Source organism: Larimichthys crocea, chromosome XVII (genome assembly GCF_000972845.2).
Source record: "Larimichthys crocea isolate SSNF chromosome XVII, L_crocea_2.0, whole genome shotgun sequence".
Classification (NCBI taxonomy): Eukaryota; Metazoa; Chordata; class Actinopteri; family Sciaenidae; genus Larimichthys; species Larimichthys crocea.
The window spans coordinates 19,483,824-19,504,616 of NC_040027.1; the positions used below are offsets into that span (position 1 = coordinate 19,483,824).

General features: G+C 41.3%; 2 protein-coding genes across 4 annotated transcripts; one reads left to right on the top strand and one right to left on the bottom strand.

The window, feature by feature from the left end:
• The first annotated feature begins 894 nt into the window (after positions 1 to 894).
• On the top strand, positions 895 to 7,479 carry dnttip2 (deoxynucleotidyltransferase, terminal, interacting protein 2). 2 transcript variants are annotated; one of them, XM_019262695.2, is made up of 7 exons: positions 895 to 1,067; positions 2,152 to 4,220; positions 4,838 to 4,976; positions 5,198 to 5,293; positions 5,468 to 5,632; positions 5,787 to 5,896; positions 7,040 to 7,479. In XM_019262695.2, exons 2-7 carry the CDS (start codon positions 2,287 to 2,289, stop codon positions 7,134 to 7,136), a joined length of 2,541 nt encoding a protein of 846 aa, XP_019118240.1. In that variant the 5' UTR covers positions 895 to 1,067; positions 2,152 to 2,286; the 3' UTR covers positions 7,137 to 7,479. The 2 variants fall into 2 exon arrangements, with proteins under 2 accessions (XP_019118240.1, XP_010743573.2); XM_010745271.3 differs by having other exon boundaries at positions 902 to 1,054; positions 7,040 to 7,456.
• On the bottom strand, positions 7,366 to 20,537 carry spata6 (spermatogenesis associated 6). Of its 2 annotated transcripts, XM_010745277.3 has the most exons (11): positions 20,391 to 20,537; positions 19,498 to 19,635; positions 19,111 to 19,159; positions 18,941 to 18,982; positions 18,701 to 18,825; positions 17,211 to 17,291; positions 13,810 to 14,238; positions 12,415 to 12,517; positions 11,942 to 11,982; positions 11,374 to 11,534; positions 7,366 to 9,140 (listed from the first exon to the last, which is right to left on the bottom strand). In XM_010745277.3, exons 1-11 carry the CDS (start codon positions 20,472 to 20,474, stop codon positions 9,023 to 9,025), a joined length of 1,371 nt encoding a protein of 456 aa, XP_010743579.3. In that variant the 5' UTR covers positions 20,475 to 20,537; the 3' UTR covers positions 7,366 to 9,022. The 2 variants fall into 2 exon arrangements, with proteins under 2 accessions (XP_010743579.3, XP_027145801.1); XM_027290000.1 differs by lacking the exon at positions 13,810 to 14,238.
• Positions 20,538 to 20,793: the final 256 nt, after the last annotated feature.

Sequence of the window (20,793 nt, forward strand, 5' to 3'; positions counted from 1 at the left end):
AAAAAATGGGATTGGTTCAGGGTAGTGTGCTTGATCATGCAATCAAGATATAGATAATACAAAAACAAACAAAAAAAACCCACACACACAATGTTTTTTTCCACTGTATTCTATATGTCTACCTGTACACCTGACTCTTGTATTTGCAGCTGAGCAAAGTTTATATGTGAAATAAGCTGAAGAACAACTTAGTACAGCAACGAGGTACACTGAGCTCATCAGGCTTTGAGTTAGTTAAACTGGAAAGACGAAAACTGGTTAATTATTTGTGGATCAGTGTGGATATACACTGAAGTCCATGTCCTTGTCGACAGACATATAAATAGCTTCACTCAAAGGCCGTAAACACGGAGGTTTACACTACTCCCTCAGATCACACCCTCTGTGCAGACACCTCGCATAAGTCATGGTGCAGCAACAACGACATTTCGTTTAATTTAAGTTTAGATAAGTCAGTTCACTTTAATCAGAAGTAATTAAATCCACATACATTTAAATTCAGATTCTCTTGCACCACGTGCTTCATCAAAAGCCTGAAGTTCTTCACCCACTTCTGGGACTGGGTGCCTCAGTCTCACTTTTAAAACGACCACTGGGTCTCTGAGTTGGATAGAGGAACTTTCCCAAGGCAGGAGGAAGAAGGAGGAGGGCGAGAGTGAAAAGAAAGGTGTTGAATTATAAAGTATAGCTGTATTTGCAGGAAGTAAAACGATAGTTAAAGTGCTAAATGTTTTGCATTTCTTTCACAGTGTGACTGCAGAAGGGATGCTGTTATTTTATAAAAAGAAATGGTGGATAAGAATAAATATATAATGCATAATAAATAAAATAAAAACATTTAATACAAAAATAAATGTGGTTAGTCCACCAGTGGAGGGCAGTGATGCAGCAGAGAGAGCCTGAACGAAGAAGAAGAAGAAGAAGGAGGAGGAGGAGGAGTTTACCCAACACCGGAAGAGAGAGGCAGTCAGCGTGCAAGATGGTGGCCACCAGGAGAGGAGTGCGCGTGTACTCTCCCAGTAAAACAAACCCGGATCAGTCCTCTGAAGTCCAGGTATGTGGTCCAGGTATGTGGTCTAGGTATGTGTGAGGAGAGACGCTGTCTGAACGCGTAAATGTTCAGAGGTGACGTAAGCATTTAATCCGAGGGTGAATGAAGCAGGTCACGTGTCTGTGTGAGCTGTTTGGTGTGGTCCTCACGTGGACACATGGACTCACAGTTTGTAAACTGTCTGTGTGTGTTTGGACAAATACACTTCAAAACTACCACAGAACTACAACTGTGTGTGTTTGTTTGTTTGTGTGTGTGTTGCCAAACTTCAGCCTGGCTTTGAAGGAAATATATTTAAGTAACTTCACTTTTCTACAGCCCGTTAGACTAAAACAAATGACATGTAGACAACAACAAAACAACAATGAGCATATTGTACTAAGTGTGTAATCCCTTGTGCTAAAAAGCTCAATTACAGTCACACCTCTGCACCAGGTGACATTTTTCATTCACTGTTCATTTATCATGAACACTGACAGTATCAATCCTTTAGTCTCTAGGGAACCAAGTGTGTATTAATCCCCCGCTGAAAATAGTCCCCAAGAAAAACATTACATGTAACGTTTCAAAACAAACCATGTAAAACAACCAGTGTCCTGGGGTTTAAACTTTTTAAGAAGAAGAAAAAGAAGAGATACTTTGTCAGTCCCCTCAGCGGGGAAATTCACTCAGTTTTTTATTTACATGCATAAATAAAACACACACAGTACAAGTACAAAGGCTCATAGGCTCATGCAAATGTGGAGTGATGGGCAGCCAGCCAGAGCAGCGCCCTGCGAGCAGTTGGGGGTGTTCGGTGCCTTGCTCAGGGGCCCAGGAGGTGAACTTTCACCTCTCCAGCCACCAGTCCACCTTCCATGTTTTGGTCCATGCTGGACTTGAGCCGGGCCACCCTCCAGTTCCTAAGTCCCTATGGACTGAGCTACTTCCACCCCAAAAGGGTGAAGCTACATATCTGTTACCATGTTGTTAATGTTTTCTGTAGAAGTGATGAGCTGCGGCTCAGAGCCACAGACAGGAAGTCTGTTGATGATTTTGGTCTTTTCATGGGGGACCTTGCTTTCGAACCAGCTAATAACTGTCTTATCTCTGCCACACAGGCCACTCCCTCTACCGGTCGAAGAACCAGGAGCACGGTCAAACAAGCAGAGAGCCCAACCCAGCATGCCCTGGTGGAGACCAGCAGCCAGCTTGAAAAAAGTGAGGGAGGCTACCCGGCATCCCCACCTCCCTCAATGAGAAGATGCACCAGAGCTTCCAGACTTCACAGTCCAGAGCAGCCATGCACGCCCGTGGGCTCCGTCCACGAAGCGGACATATCAGAGGCGGAGTCCTGCTGCTCGGTGGTGTCCGACAACGAACCACCAATGACACGCACTAGAGGAAGGAAGAAACAGCCCACCACCTCCAGTCAGGTAGATCAGGAGGTATCAGAGGTGGAGTCATGCTCCTCTGCAGTATCTGCATCCAGAGCTGGGCGGAGTAGCCGTCGAAGCACAAGAAAGAAGGTGATTCCTAAAAGCTCTGATCCACTGCATGTTGAGGCAGAAGATGTCAAGATTAATTTGGTGCTGGAGTCTGATTCCTGCAGCTCTGTGGTGTCCGAATCCCAGAGAGTCACCAGAAGTCAGAGGAAAACTGCTCGTACCAGATCATCTGCCAAACAACAAACTGAGGACTCAGATGCTGACAGCTGCGCGTCCAGCGTCTCAGGAGCTGAAGTTTCAAAGTCCCCTAGCCGCAGAGCTACTAGATCCAGAAAGCAAACAGGTCCCATCCCGATCCACCTTGATGACGCCTCGGAAAGCTCTCTCTCCCCCGCCCCAATGGGCCGAAGGAGACGGGCAACAAGAAGGAAAGCAACAGCTACTGTAGATGTCAGTGAGCCCCCATCTTGTGACTCTGATGGGTTTGAGTCAGGGCCCACTTACAGTATGATGAATAGCAGACAGGGTAAGACCAAATCCACAGGTCCTAAAGCCGTGGACTCGGACTCTGACCTGACTGACATACATTCCCCGATGGGAAGCCCCCGCTCTACTCGCAGCAGAGGAACTCCCTGCAGCAGCCGCACAGGCTCAGGAACCAGCAGTCGAGGTGCGGCGGCCTCGAGACACTTAGTCAAGGATCTTAGAATAGTTGTAGAAAAACCTGTGGAGCCAGCTGAGGAGGACACTTCGTTAAATGATTCTAGGTTAGAAAGTACAGTGATAGCTGAGGACGCAGACTGCACACTGTTGGAGGAAGACGAGAGCCAAGTATTGGAAGAAAAAGAGAAGGATGCTGAGCCAGATGGCGTGGAAAAGGGAGTAATTGTCATTTCAGAAGAAAACTCCTGTGCATCTCCCAGCCCTGTTTGTGCTGAAGAAGCTGTTAGTAAACCTGCAGTGACTGTCAGCTTCCAGCAGGAGGAGCCGTGTGACGAACATAAGGACGAGGACACTACAGAGATGGAAATGATGCAGGAAACAGTCCCGTCATCAGAGCCGTTAAAGCCTTGCCAATCAGTTACAGTAACAGTATGTGAGAGGCCTTCTGAAACCACAGAGACCGAAGAGAAGGACGAAGCTATGGAAGTACCTGATGAGGAGGCCCACCCATCACAGGGAGACGGGGGTTTGAAGAAGGACGATGATGTGGAAACTCGGCCTGCTGAGGAGGAGAAAATGGAAGTTGACGCATCAAATGTTGATGCTCAGCAGGTGGTCGACTCCAGCGAGGTCCAAGTTCAGTCCATTCAGGTAACACCCAGTCAGCAGCACAACATCACGGTGGATTCTGGGCCTGTACAGCAACCTAAAGATGTCATCGTCCAGAAGGCAAAGACAATCAGCCTGCTGGACAGTAGTGATGATGAAGATGATTATGCTGAAGAAGAAGAGGAAGAAGAGGAAGAGGAAGTCTCTGAAGAGGAGACGGGAGGTCATTCCAGTAAGTCTGAAGCAGCAGGCCCATCAGTCGATGGACTGTTTATGATTGACACACGGCCTGGACAGGAGGCCGATGAACATTACTACAAGGAGAAGCCAGCAGAGGAGGCGGAGAAGAAGGCCACAAAGGAAGAGAGAGGTGAACAGGAGGAGCAAGACGAGGAGTTTGTGGATGAGGAGGAGGATGATGATGATGATGAAGATACAAGCATCCTCCTCTCGAGTAGAAATCCGCTGTTGTAAGTATACGATGGTGAACACACACATCCACATCCACAGATGTTTTAGGCCTTCTTGCAGCAGCTAAACACTTTAGCTTAGCATAAAGACTGAAAGCAGGTAGAAACTGTTAGCACTGCTCTCCAAACGCACAGCAAACAAACAGCCTGCTAATGAACACGTCGTATCACAGTGACTTGCTGGGGTGTCCTCTGGTTGCTTGGCAACCTCCGGTGATGACAAAAAGATTTGTCCTACAGCCGAAGGATGTAGTTTTTAGCAAATGTTACTCGGCAACAGTAAATGGTGCACGCAGTGGGTTTCAGCTGCAGATTAACACACTTGTTGCTGTCAGAGCAGAGCGACGTATGTGGGATTTATAATGTGGATTGTAATGAAGGAACGTTTCAGCCAGACGGAGCAACAATGTGGCTCATTTGTGTTTCTAATTAGTAACAATGGATTTTGGTCTTTTTCTTGGAAAAGAACTGAAGATTTATGAAACCAGACTTTAAGAACTGAGCACAGAAAAAGGACAGCCACTCATTATCTGTTATCATTCTAACTATGTGCAGAGGTGAGAAATGAGACATGACTTCTCTTCCTGAAGATTTTTCTCTTTGCCAATTTGTTTCAGGAAAGAGATGTCCAGCCGTATTGACCCTGGCATCAGAATGAAGGAGCTCGGGGGTTTATACATCAATTTTGATGGCAGCAAATCAAAACCTGTCTCCAGTTCGCTGCAAAAACTAAAGGAAAAGAAGATCCGAGATGAGGTAAATAAGTGATTGATTTTTCTCTTTTGAAAGTGATCTGTGATGCAGAATGAATAACAAACTTTATAGTTATGCAAGGACCAGTAAATCCAATAACACCTGAGATGGTGTTATTCATGATTTCTGTTTCTTTTTGGCATTGGCCTTTTATGTCTGAGTAGTGAGATGTTAGATTTTGGGTCTTTGCAGTGTTTCAGTTTTTGCTTTGTTGTTGTCCTCAGGTGATGAAGAAGAGTATAATTGGACCAGACTTTGAAAAGAAGGACGCCGTGCCTCCATACAGCGAATCCAAACAAGCCTTAAAGTTGAAACGCAGAGTAAGTTTCACAAACGAATGCTGGCTTGTGGAGTACCACTGTCTACTTAAGATCACAGAAAACAAACATGTACTAGTCATAAATACAGTGTTGAAACAGTTTTTATTCCGTCTTTGTGCTTTGAAGGCTTCTACAATGTTTTTAAAATAACTGAAATCATGTTTTTTTCCTTAGGTGGAGAGGCAGAAATCAACAGGAGATGCTTGGTTTAATATGAAAGCCCCTGAGCTCACTCAGGAGCTGAAAGGAGACCTCCAAGTCCTGAAGATGAGAGGCTCGATGGATCCCAAGAGGTTCTACAAGAAGAACGACAGAGATGGCTTTCCCAAATATTTTCAGGTCAGTAAACTCACCTGTTCCTCAAATGCCCCCTTTTAATAACAAGACAAGGTCAATAAACAAGGGTTTGTAGTTTGAATAAGTAACTGAAATTTTTCTGTATCAAATTTAATACGCAACACATTGTACTGCATTTTCTGTGTGTGTGATACAGATTGGTACAGTGGTGGACAACCCAGTCGACTTCTATCATTCCCGTATTCCCAAGAAGGAGAGGAAGAGAACCATGGTGGAGGAGCTGCTGGCTGACGCCGAGTTCAGGCAGTAAGTGGAAATTGGATGACACTGGATGTGGCGTCATTATGTCACAACTCAGGCCGTGTTTCTGGGTCCACAAAGAGAAAATCCACTCCCACAGACTGTTTACCAAGAGCAGCAGTTTTATATTTGCACAGATGGATGTAACATTTTAGATTGATGCAGGTACATTGATGTTTGAGTGCATAAAACTATTGGAGTAGATAAAAGAGCATCACGCATCTGGTCCACATAAACACCTTGGTAATTAAAAGTATATAAGTAAGGTAAAAAAAAAAGAAGTTCTTCAGACACAAATGTCAGTAGTTCTCCATCAATAACTAATAAATAATTAGTTTACAGAACTGCACAACAGATCCACATGAAGGCATGTTGTTCCAGAGCTCAAGTACTTTGATGTGTGCCTCAGGCTGGAGAATAACTACATTTACCAGATTTGCACATATGATCAGAGCAGCTGAACACTCCTGAGTCATTAGTAATTACTTTGGGCTGAATCTGCAGTGATGGGATGCCTGAACACTTACACTCGGTTTTTGTCTTCCATCATGTTTTCAGAGATGAAGCAAACTTGTTGAACAATGTTTGCACACAGTTTGACACTAATCTCGCATCCATTTCCTCTATAACTAAACAGGAAAACACTCAGCGACACTGCAGCTTTACCATCAGCTGATAAACAAGTGGTGCACGGCCAAAACTTTCCACAAAACACAGTTGGTGTAACAACAGAGACCGTGAATGTTTGTATCACAGTCTCTGTTTCAGAACAGTTACACCCCTAATATTTAGACAGATTTAGGGTCATGTGTTTTTTAAATTATTATAGCCGCTATCAAAATACAGTATGAAACCATACCAACCAGTTTGGCTGAGGTAGTACAGTTGAAGTTTCTCATGTTACAGTATCTGATGGGTAACGGAATACTTTTCAACACCACCATTGGGGCTTTAGCCAACCTTGTATAGCGTTGTGTTTAAGAAAAGGAACAAAACAAACATGAAATATGCTTTGGCCATGTATTTTTGATGTGGTTCATTTAAGAGAAAGGACGGTGTAATGCTTTGTACAATGGAGTTTTGCACTTGTGAAAAATCTATATGCATATATGAAACATTTTAAATGAATCCTCCCTCTTCTCTTACTAGAAACAACAAAAAGAAGTACCAGCACATTGTGACGGAGAAAGCGGCACAAGGAGCCGGCAGGAAGAACAAGAAGAAGCATAAATTCCATAAGAAGTAAATCTGAAGATGATGTGATGAACACTGACTCTGAGTGGCTTTTTATAGATGCTGATATAAACTCCGTCTTCAACAGCAAATCATAGAGACTTTATTGAATCCTGCTCATTCAAGATCATCTCTAAAGATGGATAGAGGATGTGTCTTTACTTGAAGTTTATTGTATTAAAAATGATTCAAGTCAAAGTCATTACTTTGTACATTTAGCAGAAAATGTATACATACATAGATTTACAACAGAAACAAATAATTTTTAATCACATGGATCTGTACTTTCCAAACTGTTTGTTGCAGAGCAATCATAGTTATTCAAAAAAAAAAGTAAAATATTTCTTTGACTGGCACCATTTTGTGAAGTTCATGAACTCATCACAGTCTGAAAATGTGGCTTTTCCTGCAGGATGAAACATCACCATCATTTTACTGTTGCTTATGACAACTAGTGTTAAGTGAATGTTTTTTATTGTATGCAAGTAGTCGTTAAATACTGAAAACACACACACGCACGCACGCACACACACACACACGCGCGCCGATAAACCATTAAGGAATTTTCCATCATTTTCATTTGATTACTGCTAATATTAACATTTTAATACTGTTTCATTTGTAATACAATAGGTATGTATATAGACTGTAACAGCTTTGGATATGTTTTTTTAAATTAAAATGAACTGTAGTTCCTGGTAAGAAAGATGAAGCAGATGCAGGGAGCAAGATTATTAAAACTATTCCCCGCTGTGAAGAGAAGAACATGCAGCGTGCAATCCCCAGACATATTTCACTGTCTGTTCAAGATTCAATGAAAAACACATTTATAAGCTGTCAGAAGTTAATGGATACACCTGTTTGGTAGACTATGAATTTTAGTGAGACAAACATTTTTTACTGTAACGTCCTTTTCAAGTGAGCATCGCAATCTGACGGACATCTCCCTCTGGAGATGGCCACATGGTCAAACACAGGATTTAGTTTTAGCTTTCATTAGATCCTACTGCATCGAAGAAAAGCAGAAAAGATGTGATCATTCACTGTATCTCATATCCCCTCCCCCTGAAACACAAAACATATTAAATAAATTCATCTATAGGTGAAGAGAGTGGCTGCATTTCATTTGATTAGCCTTGATAAAAGATGTAATTCACCTCCTATAGATGTATGAAATACTATCACACATTATAAAGAGCAGGTAACCTCTGATGAGCACATACACACGACACACACTATGTATCTACTTGACCGTCTTGATTCATGTTGAGGCTACGTTTCATTGTGTCGCCTGCTCTTTCATTCAGGATTACTTTTGTTCCTTCTCTCTCTTAAATCTCTTCACTGGCTCTCAACGGTGGCTCTTGGCTACCTTCTTGTCTCTCTTTTGTGTTGCGAGAGATGAGCCCTTAACAGCTGCAGCTTACAGCCACCATGTCTCCTTCCCATACACACACACACAATGATGCTTCTTTTTACCCGAGGCAATTTCCGCACAGCTTTAGAGAAATTAGACGAGGTCTCTGTTTGTTTTTTTGTGTGTGTGTTTTTTTTTTTAAACAGAGCCCAGCTGATGGGTGGGAGGATGCTTTTGAAAGTAACCCCTGTAAATTTCCTGCCTTTTCTAAGAGTAACGACAACAAACACGGCTCAGCAGGTGCTCGAGATGATTGGAAATTTAAATAAACTTCAAAGGGAGATAAATGAAGATGTGTGTGTGAGATGGTTCGACTCACTGAATGATGAAATCCTGAGGTTAAGAAGGTGCTCTGTGTGCGCGTATCCATTCCTAAGCATCTGGTTTTGACTTTGAAATGTAAGGATGCATTATTAAAGTGACTGGTTTAACAGTGAATAGTCTTTGTATTGTCACCGCAGTTGTTTGGTCACATCAGTAAGTTAAAGGCCAAAGGTCAGATCTTGGTGGTCCAAGCTGGTTTTGTGTGTCCGCAGAATCCTCTGGACTCGGCTGTGGATCTGCTCCCAGTAGGATGGACTGGGCTCACTGGTCCGTAGTCTGGGGGGAAAAAAAACACCAAAAAACGGCAGATGAACAGAGTTTGAGTCAGATATACCTGCATCAGGTTGGGCTCATCTAAAGATTTATATTGATAGGAAAAAAATATTGTGATCATATTAGACCTACAACTAAATATATTTTCATTATCAATTAATTCAGTGATTCCCAATCTAAACTCTTTTTCAAACTTGCCTCTTTGTTCTTTTTTCTGGTGAATTAGTAGATTATTTTATTTCTTCAGGACTATTCAAGTAAAGAAGAAAACCTCTTGTTGAATTTGCCACAACTGATGACGAGAGACACCATGGTTAAGGTTTGGTTAGGCACAAAAATATCTTGGTTAGGATGTGTTCATCCACAGATAATTTGTTAAACACTTGAAATGTTACGAATGTTTTGTAAAATATCTGTAGGCAGATTATCCAGATAAAGTGTTACTGACATTACTTTGCTGAGCTCACATCACAAAGGTTTAGACTATATACAATATCATGTATCTATCATGTATCCTCAGAGCCAAGGTGACATCTTCACTTTAATTATAAAGCGTGATCAGCACTCCAGGAAACAAAGATATTAAATTAAGGTGATATAAAACAGCAAGCAAGTCTGCACATTGGAGGAGCTGAAACCAGAGAACGTTTGGCTTTTTTTTTTCTTCCAAGATGTTCTGACAGGTATCGCTTTTGTCCACTAGTCTGTGCTGTAACATAACATTAGGTGTGAGAGTTGATGTAAGCTGAAACTACCAGTACACTGACTTGACACACACTTTAGGTGCACTGTGTTCAACGACAGACTTTTAAAATACTCTGAAATAAATGTCAGTGTTTCCTCCATCTAAACATTTGTTTTTGTTTTTTTTCTACATTCAAGCTTCTCTGTGAAAAAAAAACAACAACCAAAAAAGCAATTTCACAATTGACAGAACCAACCGTGCATTTGGACTGGAGGCACAAATGTGCTTCATCAGTACAATATAAATGTGTCTGCAAGTAAGTAGCCACAGGCAGTCATGAAACAGAAGCTTGTACTGAGAGACAGTAATAAATTCCAGTATTGCCTCTCATCCACGTCTATTTACTGGGAGTGGAGGTGTGATGACTGACTGACTGGCTGGTGTCTTGGTTTTGTTCGCAGTGTGGGAATGGACGCTTTTCATCTGTAATCAGATAAACTTGCTACCTGCTTCAAAAAGTCATCAAGGACAAAATCATCTAGAGACATGAATAGACTGAGACTTCGGGGCTTAGGGAGCAAACGTCGCCACTGGCATCTGTCATTTTCTTTATAGATCAAAGATTGGTGGTAAGACGTGCCCCTCTCCCTGTCGGAGGGAATCTACAAAGGCCCGCTCTAATCTCCCACCCTGCAGCTCCTGTCGTGTTTTCAATTGAGAGAAAAGTATCATTCATTTCCTACAATTTACTTTGCAGTTTAAGATTGTCTATTGATTGTAATGTTTACTTATGGACTGAGCAGGACGGAAGGGAAAAGGAGAGCAGAAATAAACAAACAAACAAAACGGAGCATCGGTCCCGTCGGTGTGTTTAACTCACAGCTGCCATGATCGATGACAAGGTCTCTCTGAATGTATTAAAGCGTGCATCGGGTCAAATGCATCAGACTCAAGCTGAAACACAAATCAATACCATTTTCCTCTTTGTTTTCCCTTCTCTCTGCCTTCTCCCTCAGTAATGAACAAACATGACAAGACATCAGCTTCTGTAATTTAAAAGGTGGAGGGGAATTCATCCTGCCTGTCGAGTGTGATCAAAATTAAAGATTGGATGTGTATGAGCTTGTGCACATACATACACACATACACACAACGCAGTGGCAGTATATGACTAACATCTCATGGGATGTCATATATTTGCAGTACACTGTAACTGAAAACTCGTACAGGGGCTTGTTCTGCTTTTAAGATCTTTTGAGCAAACACCAATGATTTGCACAGATGGATCAGGATAAATTCAGGGCAAACACCACAAAAAAGAGCAGTATGTTTTCTCCTGCTTTTACGTGCGCGTAATGAAAATCAGCTGGTTTTGTGGCCAGAAAAAACAAACTCTGGTCTCTGAGGCGATCCTGACAGTTTTACTGATGTACATCTGAAGATACACCAAAGCACAAAGTTATAAACAAGCGTGCTAATCACCGCGGCTCCTTGCTTCATACCATTTTGTCATAACATAACATCGACAGCAGGGCTGCATTAGATTTTTACCTTTCTCTGAGGGAGTAGTTATGATTCAGAAGACTTCTGGAGTTTGACACGGTCGGGGTGGACGGAGCTAATGCAGCACCTCTCACTGGGCTTTTGGTCTGGGTTTCAAGTCTGGACTGTGTCTCTGGAGACGATTGGACCCTTGCAGACTCTGACCTCACCTGTAAGAGGTCACAGAGTGGCAGGGTTCGAGTTAATAGGATAAAAAAGTGAATAAACTTTAAACTTGGCAGGATGTTTCCTCTCTGAGAATATATATATATATTTCGTCTGCATGAGTAAAAAGTCCTGTGTGGTTTAGCTTTAAAGAGATATGGACATTACATGTTTAAAATATTTGAAATATGAAGGAAATCTGCAGTAAAAGTGGGCAGAACAACAGTATTTAGTTTGAATGAAAATAGTAGAATCACTTAATAGTAGAAAACACAACGTCTAAAACACAGCCAGCTGTGTACTCTGCAAGTCTGCGTACATTCGGTGACACTGCATCACGGCCACAAAGCAACCGACACAATACCTGAACACTTAACTCCAGTCTTGGGTGGTTTGAAATGTTAGAACTTACTCTCGCTGTTCTTGGTCTGTAACTCCCCAAAAGAGAAGAATCTACAACAAAAAAGACAAGGTAAGAATTTAAAACGGAAAGGTCAGCTTTTGGTCATCATCCACAATATCTTCTTGTAATACGATTTATTCCTTAAACATAAGCGGGTGAAAGTGAAAGGCAGATGTGTACAGAGCCATACGCTATCTGTGTATACTTAGTGTTATTACACTATGACAACAAAAAGTGTCAGAAGCCAAAGTCAGTACTAATATCATCAAACAAACGACTCAAATATAAATACAGTCCATTATACATTCAAGACTTCACCGTGCTATCATAAAGATGTAAACAAAGGCATCAAACCAGAAAAGAACATTGACACATTTTCACAAGACAACACAAAAATTCTTTATATATTAGACAGATTGCAGTTATTCATGCGGTAAGTGTAGCATTGCTTTATGTGTGTAACAGTACATGTGAGAGTCTACCTGTGTGATCAGCTTTGAAGCTGACAGAGTGCCGAAGCATGCTGCCACTCTGTACGGAGGAGGAAGGAGTTCCTAACCCGGAGACATTACTGCAACCAGAGACCTGGCATGAAACAATGCGGTTAACTTAACAGTGCTGTAGAAGAATGATTTCACAAGCACAGCATGGTTGTTTTGTCATTTTTCTTCCCCTTTAAAGAGTATCCTGTTACATTAATCAGTCACATAATCTGCCAACTTCAAATAAGAAATGCCACAACAAAAACAGACAAATGTTTTGTCTGCAGAATACATTAATCACATTCACTCACTCATTTCTTTTCATTTCTTTAATTTGTGCAGGATGAAGGCAAAGCTGCCATTAAAACTTTCTGTCTGTCTGTTACTCCACTTGTCTGTCATCCTAACTCCAAATCATTTCACCAAGAACATAACAACAAATCACAAAGAAAACAAAGATTTTTTTGTTCTCACAGAATAAACACCTATTTCAAAGAAAAGAGTTTGTGTGTTCTGTAGAAATGTGCTTGCCTCTAAACAACAAACATGGAGTTGAGGCTCGGGAACACGCACTGATAATGCATTCACCATGGGGCTAAGCTACTTCATTAGGTATCTATTTGTTAATTGCAGCTTGACTCTCAATTACTAGGGTTAATTGTCGACAGAAGATTCCCCCAGGAAAACCAGAGTGGGGAAAAACATGCTCCTCTCTTTAATAAAACGCCTGTTGTATTCTAGTAAATTCGATTCATGTGTGTGACGAAAACAAACAGCCCTGTACCTAATCATTTCTTTAATAACAGCATGCTGGTGGATTTTGATATTCGTACCTCAGGATTAGATTTGATGTAAATGAAGAAGCGGGAACACAATGGGGAGCAGAGGGAGGGAGGGGCGCCGAACTAGAGGCTGTGTTGTTCTTGTCCATCAACTGTATATTCCCCAAGGCTGTGTGATCAGAAAATCACTCCCTTTTATATGCAAATCTCTCATAGCAGTGATACGGCCATAATTAAAGCGTTAATAAATAACTGTGTACCAGCCTAAATCCAGGACGTGCGCTATTAAAGCACACTCAAACCCCTCAGTGAGGATAAAAGGCCGTATTACACGCGCACATAGTGGAACATTTTCATGACGTCAAAACCCATTAATGGCTCAGGTAAAAAGATTAACACTGCTCTCTTATTATGCCGTCCACTTAATCTGCCCACTGGATTATGTTACATTTTGGGAAGCTCCCACTGAGGTTTGAACTACATCACTTTAGGATCCCATTAATTTTATAACCCCTGTCTACTAAACGCGTGTATTATTGGCATTAAGCAAACCATCATATCACCTTTTTATCAACTGCCTTCAGTTTGGATGAATATCTCTAATGTTACCAACCAAGAAGGGCGGTTGGCTCTCCGTCTCCTTCCTGAAGTAGTGAGGCCCCAGCTGGAGATGGCTGAGCCTCTGCCGGGTGTCTTCTGAAAGCTGGCACATCTTGCGGTGGGTGTAAGGGGACAAGGCTCGTGTCCTTGAAGAAACGGTGGGCTGCTGGTAGCTGCAGTCTACAGAAACTCTGGAAGAAGCATGTGTCCTTTTCTTCTTGTTTTTCTGGGGACTGTGACCAGATTTGGATGGAGAAGGGGAGCGTCTAGATGTTGAGTTTGTAAGTCTTGCCTCAACATTTAGCTTTTTCTTCCCACCTTTTGAAGGGACACAGTTTGCATCATCTATTTTGGAAAAATGCTCATTGGATGGCGAAGACTTTTTTGCTGAACTCTGTCTCGATGGGGTTAGAGATGGCGTCACTGGAGAAAGGCAGCAAATCTGGGGGTGCAGAGACAGAATATGAGAGAGCGAGAAGGGGAAAGAGAGAGAGAAAAATGTTGATATGTTGTTCTAGTATGTCAAGCTACTCTCACAGGTCTCCTTTTTGAGGTGACGCATAACATTTGCCTCAGCAGTTTAGATTTCTCTGCAGACCACAACGTTGCTCCTTTACACAAGCGTCAGCCATTTTAGCCATTAAGGCAGCTGCTCTCACTCACGGCACAGACTTGCTCTCCCTGGACAAAACCATTAAACCATTAGCTAAATCATTCAGCTTAAGTGTTACAACAACAACGGCTCTCGCAGTCAGCACTGCCATGGAGACAACCTCTGCAGAATTACTTCAATAACTCTAATGGCCACTAACATCATTCTCAGATGCAATATCCCACTTCCTGCGGGTAATGCCAACCGGGGATAAATACGTTAAGATAAAATGTTAATTGCATTTGATGGCCATCTCCAGTCTAATATGATAAAGAGGCATTACCTGGCTGTAAAACAAAAGATAATTTAAATGCTAATAAGGGAAATCACACAACATGAAAACTATTTTTAAGAGAAACTAAATGATGAATAAATCCTCATCCAGCTTGTCATTTGAGATGGGTCTAAATTAATGGAATTAACCAAAGCATGCTTTCCCACCTACACATCTACCAACATCTCCAACTTCCTTCAGCTCTTGACTGACTCTCTTCTGTTGTCTGTCTGTTGTTCCAGTGGAAAACAGACAGAAGAGAGTCAGTAAGTTTTCCTGTCACCAACTGAGTGGTGAAGGCTTGTCTGATGTGATTAGCTGCTTGTTTGTATCGTGTGGTGTAGAGGCTGGGTATGTGAATAAATAACAAGACTAAACGTCTATGAGTGAGGCTGCAGCACAGTTTTTTGAGCTAAACGTCAGCATACTATCCACATCCATGACATGCTCACATTGACAATGCCAACATTCTGATGCTAAGCCGTATAATCCTTACCGTGATCACCATTTTAATTTCACATTTTAGCCTGGTAACACTTACTAATTGTACTAAGCAGAAAGTTCAGCTGATGCTGATGGGATTGTCATCTGTTCTGCAGGAAATTGGACAAAAATATTGGCAAGAAGATGGTGCTATATTAAAAGCCTGAGAGTGATAGTAATTCATCCAGACATGAAAGCCTGCAACACATTTTGTGGCAATCCATCTAATAGTCGTTCACATAAAAAAAAACAACAACAACCCACAAATGTCAACCTCAAAGTGGTGCAAGAGGAAAAGTCAGAGGATCATCAGAGTCATCAAGATGCATCGTCTAGGCACCATGAATGTCAAGATATTGTACCAATTCATCCAGTAGATACTTGGAATGAAAAAATCTGACCAGCTGTTGACCCTAATGGAAAACTCATTGGATAACCAAGGTCCACAGGACTCATCCTCTGGGGATCCTGAATGCATCTATAAAATTTCATGATAATCTATCCAACAATTGTTAAGATATCAGTCGAGCCCAAAGTGGTGGTATTGCAAAAGATAAGAAAACCGGAAAATCTGCAGAAAGAAAAAGACAGAAGAAGACATTGCTAAAATCTGAGTGTATATTCACCACTCCTGTTCGAGAGGTTTTGTGGAAGTTGATATCACTCTAAATCTCTATTAAAACAGGACATGGATTGTCAGCTGGGCGGGCAGGCAGTCAGGGAAATGCCTATGCTGAGGAGCCATTAGGACGGAGAAAATGGAGAAATTCTACTGTCTGACAGCCACAGCGGTGCTCTGATCCAGACATCCCCCTGAGGGACCAGGAGAACACTCTGACAATCTGCTTCGCTGTCAATGACATCCCATTTAAACAAATAGCTTAGCTTAGGTTACTGCACCTGGGAAATGCATGGTCGTGTTTCTGGCACAACATGCCAACCGCTGTGTGATGGATCATATGTTACAAACAGGATTGTTTGTGAAAGATTTTCATTCTCACTGTTTTTTTAAGTAACAGTCTTTTCCAGTCTAGAATTGGAGCATTATTGTACCCTCCCAGTATCCATCTGCTGAGATTATCTTTGCACAGATTTCACATACGATACACATAAAACCAAGAAGAAGTTGTTAAATTTAAGTATGACTGCATGCAAGGATTAGCTTTAATATCAATTAATCCGCCAGTTCAATTCATCTTTAAATGTGAAATATGCCCACAGTGATGTTATGACACTGATTTATTGTCCAACAGTCAGAAAAAACAGAAAATCCACATAAGTGCGAGGCTGTCACCAGAGAATGATTTTCGTGGAAATGGAAAAACAATTACGGAAAGAAGAGACAGAGAGAAAAGAATCAGATTCTTTAAAAAGTAAAATGTGATTTTATGCAGGTGTTGAGCACAGTTACCTTTTAAAAAGGACACAGTGACAGTGACATAGATGACCCTCATCTTGGACAGAGATGATGAAAAAAAAGGACTGACTGGATCTGTGATCAAAATTGTGTAAACTCCCAGTTAGTGGGAGATGTGAAAGAAGCCTTACTATCGGCATCGCAGATCTGCCTCCTCGTAATTACATTGACAAGGAGAGAACAGATACCCTTGAGAGACTGGGATGGATGGATGGATAGATGGATGGATGGATGGATGGATGGGTGGATGTTCACTGTAGTTTAGGTCAACACTACAGCAGTAAACTTCCACAGGGCTGCTGAGTATGTTGCTGTGATTCCAGGCATTTCAAACACTCAGGCTGATAAACACACGATTACTTGACTTATAAGTGGCACTTTGATGGATTTGAGCAGTTTAAAAGCTGTTCAAACAGACAACAAAATGTATGTATAGAGAACAAGCTCCTTCCAAAGTGCTTTACAGATCAACAGCAGGCATAAAACAGATAAATCAAAAGCGGGAAAAGGTACCACAAATGTGAAAAACTGGAGAGGGTGTGTAGGTATGCGCAGACCTGTGAGCTGTAATAAAAAGGAAACACTTACAGGAGAGGTAAGCCAGCTGTCTCTTCCATCAACCTCTTCGATGACTGATGCTGTGCCAAACTTCACTTTGGGGGAGATTCCCTAGAGGGACAGGGACAATAGGAACAAACACAACACCTTTAACAGGGAGATGAAGACAAAAGGACAGATAACAGCACTGCTTGGAACACCAATTTACAACCACAAATCTTCAATCTACGCCTGGCTTGAGAAAAACAAATTGCAGAAAAGAAAAAGGCTCCAGTGATGTTTAAATAATATGGCATTTGGAGAGAGACATCTAAATTGCTACGTAGGCCTCAAACACAAACACATAAAAGCCACGGTGAGGGGAATGGTGTTTAAAGACATTTCAATATGCCAGTTAGTGGCTCGGAGGAGAATCGGAGGGTAGAAAAACAGTCACAGAGAGATGAAGGAATGAAAAGAGGAAGAGGTATGGAGAGAAACTGATCATATAAGAGGAGGAGAAGGAGGAGGGGAAAGCAAAAATTACAGAAAGAGAAGACGTTCTCTGTTTAGCGTTTATCTGTATGGCAACGGCAGTCGACAGCTCCATAAGAAAAAATCTTTCCTGAAGAAATTACTTCACTTTTTCAGGCAAGACAGCACATTTGAATTGGTTATCTTGGTAGTGTACCTGCCTGTCATGTGCTCGTAGAGATTAAGAGAAGACACACTTAGAGAAACCAACAATCTTCTACAGTCTATAAATGACATGTGTAATAATGGTGCCAATCCAGCTGCACCACATGGCGAGAACATTGTGGGGTTGCTGTGACATGTGAACAACATTTAAACTGTGTAAAGTAAGAATAAATATGTGTTCTATGTGTTCAAAGAAGAAACTGGTCTTTTCACGTGTTTTCAGCAAGTATTTTCCAACATATTTTGTGTATTTGGAAATAAATCTAGAAATTGCCTTTAAGGTCTCACATATATCATTCTCATATCACATTTAAACTGCTAGAAGTTAATTTTTGGATTTACACAAAAGTAAAAAAGAGAAAATCCTTTACTTCAAAAGTTACTTATTAAATTTCTTATGACTTAAAAATATTATTAAATTTAAGAGAGCTCCAGAGGTCTTGTTTGCATTCATTAGAGGTGCAAACAACCAGAATAAATCTGGCTTTGATTTTGTTTGCAATCAGTTTCCATGCATCTTTCTTGTCAACACTTGTCAGTGTGGTAATTTCCACTTTCTACAATTTCTCTTCTCATTCAATTCATTTAATCCATTTCATTGTTCGACCATTCCTTCTCTGGTCATACATGTGATCAATCATGTGATCCCCTGAGAGTTACTTTTACACTTTGCTGTGAGTTCGAGTAAGTCGCTTAATAAATGTAAGCAAACAACTTTTTTTACTTCTAAGTTGGCTCTAGAGCATCCTTTAGTATAATTCTTATAAATTTGATGATAACAGGCGCAGGTGTTGGAAAGAGGATTAAGAAATAATTAAAAGGAAAGATGGGAAACAGCCTACAGGAAAGGAAGAGGATCTCTTCAACAGTATCTCTCTCTCTGCAGCTCCCTCTCTGGTGCTCAGTCTGGGACCAGGATACAGGAAATCTCTGCTGCTTTCCTTCATTGTGGCAAGGATCTCACCCTCTATAAAAAAAAGCATTCACAAACAGTCAGTCAGGAGCTCAAACATACGCACAATCCTATTTTTGTACTGTAATGACTAGATACAGTGGGGACTTCACATGCACATATGGCATACCTGGAGGCACCAACTGAATCAGCTCAAAAGATGTTGTGTCAGCTAAGAGGAAGGAAAGGACAAATAGACTCTGAGCTAATGATCAGTATCACAGCTAATAGCCTATAAGCTTGCATAGCAGAGGATTCAGGACTAAAAGATGAGGAAGCAAATCCCAGACGGCCATTTACCTTCGAGGAGGTCAGCTACATCAGCAGGGTCAACAATGCCGGTGAAAGTCTGGTAAAACAGACAGAGTACAGACAAAGCAAATCAATACTTATAACAAGGTGAGACAGACAGCACGGTATCGAAGTCTGGCACTCTCCCGAGGGAAATGAAGGAGTTGGGGCAGCGATGTTCAGGGTGGAGATTTGCTAGGGTCATTGATCATTAGTGTAGACAAAAATAAAATGGATATTAGCAGGAAACAACATGTTATTTGAAGACATACCGTATGATTTACATCCCTTTTTGAGATTGAGAAAAATAGCAGACACACATAAAGCATTTCTACATCTTGTGGCCAAGTAATCGAGGCAGCTACTATTCCTGTATCCTGTAGCTATCATTCTCACCTTTACAAAGACCATTTTGTGGTGTAAGAGTAAAGGAAACACGGGTGGCACAAAGGGAGTCTTTCTGTACTGGCCCATGATGCACACACTGAGGTAGACGTCGTTCTTTTTCGACAGGAGCGCTCCTGGACATGTGACCTGCACACAGTCAGAGTAATAACAAACAGGTCAGGCATGCTGCTGTTTTTATATGTGTCATTTATTGGAAGATTTCTTTCCATGTTATGACAAAAACAAAAAAGCCTTTCCTTCAGCTATACAGGTGTGCAGACTGTTTTAATGCCATCGAATGGGATAAAAAGTTTGTGATTTATTTCCAAAAAGCCCTGCAAAACTAATTAAGTCGAATTACCATGATATACGAAATGGAAATCAGCTTATGCACAGATACTGCACATTATATCATCTAAAAATCAGAAAGGCTGTAATTGAACTGAGCTTCACAGACACCCGAGCCTTTTCTCGCCTCACAGTGTTTAAGGACATCTCTGTTAGTTAATAATTAAAGTAAGAAGAAAGAAAATAGAAAACATGTCAGTCTAATGTGTCTGTGAACTGCAGAAAACAAAATATGAAGCTACAACAAACAACAAAAAGACACACTAGTTAAATAAGTTTATAGAGCTAGCTATGTGGATGTACTCTAACGGTTTATATAAACATATGAAACTGAAACACACTGGTAAAGTAAGTTATTAAGTTACAACCTGCTACACATTGTTCACAATGCTCAGGATGATTCAGCAACAACAGCAGCCTGACTTTAAACGTACATGTCAGGTTACAGCTGTTAGCTGGGAGCGTTAAAGATTTGAAAAGAGGATGTGAGCGAGCTTCACGTTAACGAAGCTACGGTAACACGGTCGGTTTGAGCAGCATTAGCACACACTTACTGTCTGAATGTCCAAGTACACGGTACATTTCAGGGACTTTTGAGGCGCTTTAGAGGTGGAGAAGTTCGTCCTCGGCGCAGCCATTCATCCAACTTTCAAAACTCGTTGTCATGGCTGCCAAACAGCAACAGTCATAGAGCGGACGTGCCGTCACGTGACCAACAAGTGGCCAATCAAAACACGCGCACACAGTCACTGTTTGTGTTATTTAATCATTAAAAACTTACATGAACACACAAAGATCCACACATTGTTGTCCATAAAGTTGGGATAATTTTGATTTCAGACACTTTTACTGTGATATGTTTGGAAGAGATTAAACAGTTCAAGTTTTGAGAACATACTTTATCTATCGAGAATAAATCACATTGTCACAATCATTTCATGAGAAGAGCGAGTCAAA

What these genes read in the sequence shown, in the direction of transcription:
- dnttip2 (XM_010745271.3), top strand. Translation starts at nt 980, where the DNA reads ATGGTGGCCACCAGGAGAGGAGTGCGCGTGTACTCTCCCAGTAAAACA. An exon ending in GCTTTCCCAAATATTTTCAG is followed by an intron (nt 5,633 to 5,786) that starts GTCAGTAAACTC and finishes TGTGTGATACAG; the next exon opens with ATTGGTACAGTGGTGGACAA. An exon ending in GCTGACGCCGAGTTCAGGCA is followed by an intron (nt 5,897 to 7,039) that starts GTAAGTGGAAAT and finishes TTCTCTTACTAG; the next exon opens with AAACAACAAAAAGAAGTACC.
- spata6 (XM_010745277.3), bottom strand. Translation starts at nt 20,474, where the DNA reads ATGGCTGCGCCGAGGACGAACTTCTCCACCTCTAAAGCGCCTCAAAAG. An exon ending in AGAGATCCTCTTCCTTTCCT is followed by an intron (nt 17,292 to 18,700) that starts GTAGGCTGTTTC and finishes CTGTCCCTCTAG; the next exon opens with GGAATCTCCCCCAAAGTGAA. An exon ending in AGAGCCAACCGCCCTTCTTG is followed by an intron (nt 12,518 to 13,809) that starts GTTGGTAACATT and finishes GTTTCATGCCAG; the next exon opens with GTCTCTGGTTGCAGTAATGT.